Here is a 10,362-nt window from a genome sequence, read left to right as displayed (position 1 = left end):
AATTAGTGGTAGGAGGAGAGAGAGACAAGGAGAGAGAGGAGAGAGAGACAAGGAGAGTCTCCTTCCCTCCCACCCGTTCTCTGACCCTTAGTGGTAGGAGGAGAGAGAGACAAGGAGAGTCTCCTTCCCTCCCACCCGTTCTCTGACAATTAGTGGTAGGAGGAGAGAGAGACAAGGAGAGAGAGGAGAGAGAGACAAGGAGAGTCTCCTTCCCTCCCACCCGTTCTCTGACCCTTAGTGGTAGGAGGAGAGAGAGACAAGGAGAGAGAGGAGAGAGAGACAAGGAGAGTCTCCTTCCCTCCCACCCATTCTCTGACCCTTAGTGGTAGGAGGAGAGAGAGACAAGGAGAGAGAGGAGAGAGAGACAAGGAGAGTCTCCTTCCCTCCCACCCGTTCTCTGACCCTTAGTGGTAGGAGGAGAGAGAGACAAGGAGAGAGAGGAGAGAGAGACAAGGAGAGTCTCCTTCCCTCCCACCCGTTCTCTGACAATTAGTGGTAGGAGGAGAGAGAGACAAGGAGAGAGAGGAGAGAGAGACAAGGAGAGTCTCCTTCCCTCCCACCCGTTCTCTGACCCTTAGTGGTAGGAGGAGAGAGAGACAAGGAGAGTCTCCTTCCCTCCCACCCGTTCTCTGACAATTAGTGGTAGGAGGAGAGAGAGACAAGGAGAGAGAGGAGAGAGAGACAAGGAGAGTCTCCTTCCCTCCCACCCGTTCTCTGACCCTTAGTGGTAGGAGGAGAGAGAGACAAGGAGAGAGAGGAGAGAGAGACAAGGAGAGTCTCCTTCCCTCCCACCCATTCTCTGACCCTTAGTGGTAGGAGGAGAGAGAGACAAGGAGAGAGAGGAGAGAGAGACAAGGAGAGTCTCCTTCCTCCCACCCGTTCTCTGACCCTTAGTGGTAGGAGGAGAGAGAGACAAGGAGAGAGAGGAGAGAGAGACAAGGAGAGTCTCCTTCCCTCCCACCCGTTCTCTGACCCTTAGTGGTAGGAGGAGAGAGAGACAAGGAGAGAGAGGAGAGAGAGACAAGGAGAGTCTCCTTCCCTCCCACCCGTTCTCTGACCCTTAGTGGTAGGAGGAGAGAGAGACAAGGAGAGAGAGGAGAGAGAGACAAGGAGAGTCTCCTTCCCTCCCACCCGTTCTCTGACCCTTAGTGGTAGGAGGAGAGAGAGACAAGGAGAGAGAGACAAGGAGAGTCTCCTTCCCTCCCACCCGTACTCTGACCCTTAGTGGTAGGAGGAGAGAGAGACAAGGAGAGAGAGACAAGGAGAGAGAGACAAGGAGAGAGAGACAAGGAGAGAGAGGGGAGGGAGACAAGGAGAGAGAGACAAGGAGAGAGAGACAAGGAGAGAGAGGGGAGGGAGACAAGGAGAGAGAGACAAGGAGAGAGAGAGACAAGGAGAGAGAGGGGAGGGAGACAAGGAGAGAGAGACAAGGAGAGAGAGACAAGGAGAGAGAGGGGAGGGAGACAAGGAGAGAGAGGGGAGGGAGACAAGGAGAGAGAGGGGAGGGAGACAAGGAGAAAGAGGAGAGAGAGACAAGGAGAGAGAGGGGAGGGAGACAAGGAGAAAGAGGAGAGAGAGACAAGGAGAGAGAGGGGAGGGAGACAAGGAGAGAGAGGGGAGGGAGACAAGGAGAAAGAGGAGAGAGAGACAAGGAGAGAGAGACAAGGAGAGTCTCCTTCCCTCCCACCCGTTCTCTGACACTTAGTGGTAGGAGGAGAGAGAGACAAGGAGAGAGAGACAAGGAGAGAGAGACAAGGAGAGAGAGGAGAGAGAGACAAGGAGAGAGAGACAAGGAGAGAGATGGGAGGGAGACAAGGAGAGAGAGGGGAGGGAGACAAGGAGAAAGAGGAGAGAGAGACAATGAGAGAGAGGGGAGGGAGACAAGGAGAGAGAGGGAAGTGAGACAAGGAGAAAGAGGAGAGAGAGACAAGGAGAGAGAGGGGAGGGAGACAAGGAGAGAGAGGGGAGGGAGACAAGGAGAAAGAGGAGAGAGAGACAAGGAGAGAGAGGGGAGGGAGACAAGGAGAGAGAGACAAGGAGAGAGAGAGACAAGGAGAGAGAGGGGAGGGAGACAAGGAGAGAGAGACAAGGAGAGAGAGACAAGGAGAGAGAGAGGAGAGACAAGGAGAGAGAGGGAGGGAGACAAGGAGAGAGAGGGGAGGGAGACAAGGAGAAAGAGGAGAGAGAGACAAGGAGAGAGAGGGGAGGGAGACAAGGAGAAAGAGGAGAGAGAGACAAGGAGAGAGAGGGGAGGGAGACAAGGAGAGAGAGGGGAGGAGACAAGGAGAAAGAGGAGAGAGAGACAAGGAGAGAGAGACAAGGAGAGTCTCCTTCCTCCCACCCGAGACACTTAGTGGTAGGAGGAGAGAGAGACAAGGAGAGAGAGACAAGGAGAGAGAGACAAGGAGAGAGAGGAGAGAGAGACAAGGAGAGAGAGACAAGGAGAGAGAGGGGAGGGAGACAAGGAGAGAGAGGGGAGGGAGACAAGGAGAAAGAGGAGAGAGAGACAATGAGAGAGAGGGGAGGGAGACAAGGAGAGAGAGGGGAGTGAGACAAGGAGAAAGAGGAGAGAGAGACAAGGAGAGAGAGGGGAGGGAGACAAGGAGAGAGAGGGGAGGGAGACAAGGAGAAAGAGGAGAGAGAGACAAGGAGAGAGAGGGGAGGGAGACAAGGAGAGAGAGGGGAGGGAGACAAGGAGAAAGAGGAGAGAGACAAGAAGAGAGAGGGGAGGGAGACAAGGAGAGAAAGCGAGAGAGGCAGAAACAGAGGGAGGAAGAGAGAGTAACAGGAAAAAGAGGGAGAGAGTGAAAAATAACGGGTGAAAGAGAGAGAGAGAAAGACTCAAGGAAAAAGAGAGGGAGAGCATTTTCAGTTTTTAATTTGGTTTCTGTGATGTGTGGCGAGAGCGCGTGCGAGCGAGCGTGGAGCGCGGGTGGCTGGTTAACGCTAGCTAATTAAAGGAGGCTATGGTGATGGAGTTTGGAAAGTTTGCAGGCAGGCAGGCAGGCGGTGGAAGGGGCAGCCTCCCTCCCTCAGCCCAGGTCTGAATTAACAGGACCCTGAGTGGTGGAGGGAATGATGGAGGAGAGAGGAGAGAGGAGGGAGCGGGGCTAGGATTAGGCGTTCTGCACGGCAGGCCTTGTGCATCAGGCCCACAGCGCTGCTCTTCTCCTCCTCTCCTCCCCCTTTCCTCTCCTCTTCCTCCCTGACACCATTTTTAATGAGATCCACAATTAGCCAGACTCAAAAAGGCAGAAAGAGCAAATAAACCAAACTGCAAACTGTCTCCCTCCTCTCTCTCCTGTCTCCCTCCTTTCTCTCCTGTCTCCCTCCTCTCCTCTCTCCTGTCTCCCTCCTCTCTCTCCTGTCTCCCTCCTCTCCTCTCTCCTGTCTCCCTCATCTCCTCTCATCTCCTCTCTTCCTGTCTCACTCATCTCCTCTCTCCTGTCTCCCTCATCTCCTCTCTCTCCTGTCTCACTCATCTCCTCTCTTCCTGTCTCACTCATCTCCTCTCATCTCCTCTCTTCCTGTCTCACTCATCTCCTCTCTCCTGTCTCCCTCATCTCCTCTCTCTCCTGTCTCCCTCATCTCCTCTCATCTCCTCTCTTCCTGTCTCACTCATCTCCTCTCTCCTGTCTCACTCATCTCCTCTCTCCTGTCTCCCTCATCTCCTCTCATCTCCTCTCTTCCTGTCTCACTCATCTCATCTCCTCTCTTCCTGTCTCACTCATCTCCTCTCTCTCCTGTCTCCCTCATCTCCTCTCATCTCCTCTCTTCCTGTCTCACTCATCTCTCCTCTCTCCTGTCTCCCTCATCTCCTCTCATCTCCTCTCTTCCTGTCTCACTCATCTCCTCTCTCTCCTGTCTCCCTCATCTCCTCTCTCCTCTCTCCTGTCTCCCTCATCTCCTCTCATCTCCTCTCTCCTGTCTCCCTCCTCTCTCTCCTGTCTCCCTCCTCTCTCTCCTGTCTCCCTCCTCTCCTCTCTCCTGTCTCCCTCATCTCCTCTCATCTCCTCTCTTCCTGTCTCACTCATCTCCTCTCTCTCCTGTCTCACTCATCTCCTCTCTTCCTCCTGTCTCACTCATCTCCTCTCTCTCCTGTCTCACTCATCTCCTCTCTCCTGTCTCACTCATCTCCTCTCTCTCCTGTCTCACTCATCTCCTCTCTTCCTCCTGTCTCACTCATCTCCTCTCTCTCCTGTCTCACTCATTTCCCCTCTCTTCCTGTCTCACTCATCTCCTCTCTCTCCTGTCTCACTCATCTCCTTTCTTCCTTCTGTCTCACTCATCTCCTCTCTCTTCCCGTCTCATCTCCTCCCCTCCTGTCTCACTCATCTCCTCTCTCTCCTGTCTCACTCATCTCCTCTCTTTCTCCTGTCTCACTCATCTCCTCTCTCTCCTGTCTCACTCATCTCCTCTCTCTCCTGTCTCTCCTGTCTCACTCATCTCCTCTCTCTCCTGTCTCACTCATCTCCTCTCTCTTCCATCTCCTCTCTTCCTCATGTCTCAGGAGAGAGAGGAGATGAGTGAGACAGGAGAGAGAGGAGATGAGTGAGACAGGAGAGTGAGACAGGAGATGAGATCTCCTCTCTCTTCCTGTCTCACTCATCTCCTCTCTCTCATCTCCTCTCTCCTGTCTCTCTCATCTCCTCTCTCCTGTCTCTCTCATCTCCTCTCTCCTGTCTCACTCATCTCCTATCTCTCCTGTCTCACTCATCTCTCTCTTTTCTTCATCCTTTCCTTATTCTCTCTCTCTCTTTTCTTCATCCTCTCCTTATTCTCTCTCTCTTTTCTTCATCCTCTCCTTATTCTCTCTCTCTCTTTTCTTCATCCTCATCCTCTCTCTTATTCTTCATCCTCTCCTTATTCTCTCTCTCTCTCTTTTTCATCCTCTCCTTATTCTCTCTCTCTCTCTTTTCTTCATCCTCTCTTTATTCTCTCTCTCTCTCTTTTCTTCATCATCTCCTTATTCTTTCTCTCTCTTCTTCATCCTCTCCCTATTCTCTCTCTTTTCTTCATCCTCTCCTTATTCTCTCTCTCTTTTTCATCTCTCTCACCAAGGTTCCACTTTTACCAGGTTTTTGTCTTCAGCCCCTCCACAGCTCGACCCCTCTACTCCAGCTCTACATCTTCTCACTCTTGTCCTTTCTCTCTCTCCCCATCTTTCCCTGTCCTCTCCTTCCATCTTTCCCTGTCCTCTCCTTCCATCTTTCCCTGTCCTCTCCTTCCATCTTTCCCTGTCCTCTCCTTCCATCTTTCCCCGTCCTCTCTCTTTCCCCGTCCTCTCCTTCCATCTTTCCCCGTCCTCTCTCTTTCCCTGTCCTCTCCTTCCATCTTTCCCTGTCCTCTCTCTTTCCCTGTCCTCTCCTTCCATCTTTCCCTGTCCTCTCTCTTTCCCTGTCCTCTCCTTCCATCGTTCCCTGTCCTCTCTCTTTCCCTGTCCTCTCCTTCCATCTTTCCCTGTCCTCTCTCTTTCCCCCTCCTCTCCTTCCATCTTTCCTTGTCTTCTCCTTCCATCTTTCCCCGTCCTCTCCTTCCATCTTTCCCCGTCCTCTCTCTTTCCCTGTCCTCTCCTTCCATCTTTCCTTGTCTTCTCCTTCCATCTTTCCTGGTCCTCTCTCTTTCCCTGTCCTCTCCTTCCATCTTTCCTTGTCTTCTCCTTCCATCTTTCCTGGTCCTCTCTCTTTCCCTGTCCTCTCCTTCCATCTTTCCTTGTCCTCTCCTTCCATCTTTCCTTGTCTTCTCCTTCCATCTTTCCTGGTCCTCTCTCTTTCCCTGTCCTCTCCTTCCATCTTTCCTTGTCTTCTCCTTCCATCTTTCCCCGTCCTCTCCTTCCATCTTTCCCCGTCCTCTCTCTTTCCCTGTCCTCTCCTTCCATCTTTCCTTGTCTTCTCCTTCCATCTTTCCTGGTCCTCTCTCTTTCCCTGTCCTCTCCTTCCATCTTTCCCTGTCCTCTCCTTCCATCTTTCCTTGTCCTCTCCTTCCATCTTTCTTTGTCTTCTCCTTCCATCTTTCCCTGTCCTCTCTCTTTCCCTGTCCTCTCCTTCCATCTTTCCCCGTCCTCTCTTTCCATCTTTCCCCGTCCTCTCCTTCCATCTTTCCCGGTCCTCTCTCTTTCCCTGTCCTCTCCTTCCATCTTTCCCTGTCCTCTCTCTTTCCCTGTCCTCTCCTTCCATCTTTCCCTGTCCTCGCTCTTTCCCTGTCCTCTCCTTCCATCTTTCCCCGTCCTCTCTTTCCATCTTTCCCCGTCCTCTCCTTCCATCTTTCCCGGTCCTCTCTCTTTCCCTGTCCTCTCCTTCCATCTTTCCCTGTCCTCTCTCTTTCCCTGTCCTCTCCTTCCATCTTTCCCTCTCCTCGCTCTTTCCCTGTCCTCTCCTTCCATCTTTCCCTGTCCTCGCTCTTTCCCTGTCCTCTCCTTCCATCTTTCCCTGTCCTCTCCTTCCATCTTTCCCTGTCCTCTCCTTCCATCTTTCCCTGTCCTCTCCTTCCATCTTTCCCTGTCCTCTCCTTCCATCTTTCCCCGTCCTCTCTCCTTCCCTGTATCTCTTTTTCTCCGTCTATCTCTTTCTGTCCAGCATCTGAATCAGAGGGATGAATAGTTATGAGAGACAGAGAAGACATAGATAATAATTCTGCTGTCCCTTGACGCTGTGAGAAAGTGACATAATATTCTTCAAGCAGCATGACAGTAAAGCTCCTCCCCTATGCTGCCCAGTCACGTGGGTCGTCTGTTCCTTCCCTATGCTGCCCAGTCACGTGGGTCGTCTGTTCCCCCCCTATGCTGCCCAGTCACGTGGGTCGTCTGTTCCTTCCCTATGCTGCCCAGTCACGTGGGTCGTCTGCTCCTCCCCTATGCTGCCCAGTCACGTGGGTCGTCTGCTCCTTCCCTATGCTGCCCAGTCACGTGGGTCGTCTGTTCCTTCCCTATGCTGCCCAGTCACGTGGGTCGTCTGTTCCTTCCCTATGCTGCCCAGTCACGTGGGTCGTCTGTTCCCCTCCTATGCTGCCCAGTCACGTGGGTCGTCTGTTCCTTCCCTATGCTGCCCAGTCACGTGGGTCGTCGTCTGTTCCCCTCCTATGCTGCCTAGTCACGTGGGTCGCCTGTTCCCCTCCTGTGCTGCCCAGTTACGTGGGTCGCCGTCTGTTCCCCTCCTATGCTGCCCAGTCACGTGGGTCATCGTCTGTTCCTTCCCTATGCTGCCCAATCACGTGGGTCGCTGTCTGTTCCTTCCCTATGCTGCCCAGTCACGTGGGTCGTCGTCTGTTCCTTCCCTATGCTGCCCAGTCACGAGGGTCGTCTGTTCCTTCCCTATGCTGCCCAGTCACGTGGGTCGTCATCTGTTCCTTCCCTGTGCTGCCCAATCACGTGGGTCATCTGTTCTTATCCTGTGCTGCCCAGTCACGTGGGTCGTCTGTTCCCCTCCTGTGCTGCCCAGTCACGTGGGTCGTCTGTTCCCCTCCTGTGCTGCCCAGTCACGTGGGTCGTCTGTTCCTTCCCTATGCTGCCCAGTCACGTGGGTCGTCTGTTCCCCTCCTGTGCTGCCCAGTCACGTGGGTCGTCTGTTCCCCTCCTGTGCTGCCCAGTCACGTGGGTCGTCTGTTCCCCTCCTGTGCTGCCCAGTCACGTGGGTCGTCTGTTCCCCTCCTGTGCTGCCCAGTCACGTGGGTCGTCTGTTCCCCTCCTGTGCTGCCCAGTCACGTGGGTCGTCTGTTCCTTCCCTATGCTGCCCAGTCACGTGGGTCGTCTGTTCCCCTCCTGTGCTGCCCAGTCACGTGGGTCGTCTGTTCCCCTCCTGTGCTGCCCAGTCACGTGGGTCGTCTGTTCCCCTCCTGTGCTGCCCAGTCCCAGTCACGTGGGTCGTCTGTTCCCCTCCTGTGCTGCCCAGTCACATGGGTCGTCTGTTCCCCTCCTGTGCTGCCCAGTCACTGTTCCCCTCCTGGCCCAGTCACGTCATCTGTTCCCCTCCTGTGCTGCCCAGTCACGTGGGTCGTCTGTTCCTTCCCTATGCTGCCCAGTCACGTGGTCGTCTGTTCCCCTCCTGTGCACCACAGTCATTACATTTCACCCCGACAACCAGACAAGAGGAGTCATAAACGGGGAGACGATTGAAAACAAATATCTATAAGCGTAATAACGGTCGTTACCATAATAACATCTATTTACGATGGAATGGAAAACCGCAGGACGGATAATTCACACCGGTGAATTTCAGACTCGATAGCTATGATTATAAATGAGGTTTTTGTTTCTCTCCTGAAAGGTAACTCAGCCACACCAAGAGTACCGTTGATTAACCAATAATTACACCTGAATAAAGGAGAGGAAAGCGAAACCAATTTCAGCTGTAATCACAGGGCTGCGTGTGAGTGTGTTGGAGACCTACAGTAGTGATCAAATGGCGTTTGTTTTTCCTGATGCATTTTGGGGGATTAGCGATAGCCCTTAGAGAGAAGGACTAATGGAAATGTCTCCACCAGTGAGTGCTTTCAGCTTACAATTTACTTGTGTGTGTGTGTGTGTGTGTGTGTGTGTGTGTGTGTGTGTGTGTGTGTGTGTGTGTGTGTGTGTGTGTGTGTGTGTGTGTGTGTGTGTGTGTGTGTGTGTGTGTGTGTGTGTGTGTGTGTGTGTGTGTGTGTGTGTGTGTGTGTGTGTGTGTGTGTGTGTGTGTGTGTGTGTGTGTGTGTGTGTGTGTGTGTGTGTGTGTGTGTGTGTGTGTGTCAACATTCATGTGTAATTTCCTTGTGGTTAAATGCAGCACAGATGTCCTCCAGAGAAACACAGCATCCTGGGATGTTTAAAACACACTGATGTAGAAAGACAATTTAAAAGGAAAAACAGACTTAAAAACCGTGAACTGTTCTTCGTGTGTTTGAGATGTCAACCAACTGGACTCGTGTCTATGCAAGTGTGTTAGCGGGTGGCTTTAAACATGCGTGTGTGTGTGTCTAACCTCCAGTAGAGGTGGTTTTGCCTCTTCCTCGGTCAGCGGTCGTGTCGTAAAGGGGCATCTCTGTGATCTTGACCCCAGAGCGAGCCTCGGCGATGAGCTGTCTGGCCCTCTCCCTCAGCTGCCTCCGGCGCTCCACGTCTCTCTCCTACACGCGCACGCGCGCACACACACACACACACACACACACACACACACACACACACACACACACACACACACACACACACACACACACACACACACACACACACACACACACACACACACACACACACACACACACACACACACACACACACGTTACATATAAAAACTCATACACAATATTTTGCAGTTCTGATATGAAATAGAAACAGACACACCATCTTAACACACACCAAAACACACACACCATCTTAACACAACAAAACTCACACACCATCTCGTGTACAGTTCTGATATGAAAGAGGAAACCTAATACACACACACACACTCCATGGTGCTGCTCCACAGATACAGTATTGAGCAGCTGCCATCTTAGTAGTGACAGAAAATCTGATCCTGCTGCTATTTACAGCCCCAACCAATCTGATCCTGCTGCTAGATAGTAACACGGAACGGACGGACGGACGGACGGACGGACGGACAGACAGACAGGACGGACGGACGGACGGACGGACGGACGACGGACAGACAGACAGACAGACAGGACGGACGGACAGACAGACAACCAGACAGACAGACAGGACAGACAGACAGACAGACAGACAGACAGACAGACAGACAGACAGACAGACAGACAGACAGACAGACAGACACAGACAGACAGACAGACAGACAGACAGACAGACAACATGCAGACAGACAGACACGCAGACAGACAGACAGACAGACAGACAGACAACCAGACAGACAGACAGACACGACAGACAGACAGACACGCAGACAGACAGACACGCAGACAGACAGACAGATAAAGGAACACACAGGTGGTTCCAGGAATGTCTTCATGTCCTTCAGTTGATAAAACTCTCAGTGGAACTGTTGGGGTCAGGTCTTTAACCTGTAATAACCAACACAACCTGCAGGAAAAGAGGTCCTGATGATTTTAATTGACAGCAGACTTTAGAGACTGATGAGGATCACACAGACACACACACACAGACAGACACAGACACACAGACAGACAGAGACACACACAGACAGACAGACAGAGACACACAGACAGACAGAGACACACATACACACAGACAGACAGACACACAGACAGACAGAGACACACACACACACAGACAGAGACAGACAGACAGACAGACACACACACACAGACAGACAGAGACAGACACACAGACAGACAGACAGACAGACAGACAGACAGACAAACGCACGAGGGAATAGCCTAACCCATTATTAACCAAAGCTATATTTCCAT

The 10,362-nt window shown here is 52.5% G+C and overlaps 1 protein-coding gene across 1 annotated transcript in view; it reads right to left on the bottom strand.

Annotated features, from left to right (window-relative positions):
- The window catches only part of LOC124024610 (EH domain-binding protein 1-like), a gene marked incomplete at its 5' end in the record, with an annotated part of 48,614 nt that extends 39,518 nt beyond the window's left edge, over nucleotides 1-9,096 (bottom strand). Inside the window, one exon of the mRNA XM_046338506.1 lies at nucleotides 8,952-9,096. Coding sequence (XP_046194462.1) covers nucleotides 8,952-9,096 — 145 coding nt within the window. The remainder of the gene's footprint in view (nucleotides 1-8,951) is intronic.
- Between the last annotated feature and the right edge of the window lie 1,266 nt (nucleotides 9,097-10,362).

Source organism: Oncorhynchus gorbuscha, unplaced genomic scaffold, assembly GCF_021184085.1.
Source record: "Oncorhynchus gorbuscha isolate QuinsamMale2020 ecotype Even-year unplaced genomic scaffold, OgorEven_v1.0 Un_scaffold_1950, whole genome shotgun sequence".
Taxonomy (NCBI): Eukaryota; Metazoa; Chordata; class Actinopteri; order Salmoniformes; family Salmonidae; genus Oncorhynchus; species Oncorhynchus gorbuscha.
The sequence above is the reverse complement of the archived record's forward strand: the minus strand, read 5'-3'. Positions and strand labels throughout refer to the sequence as shown.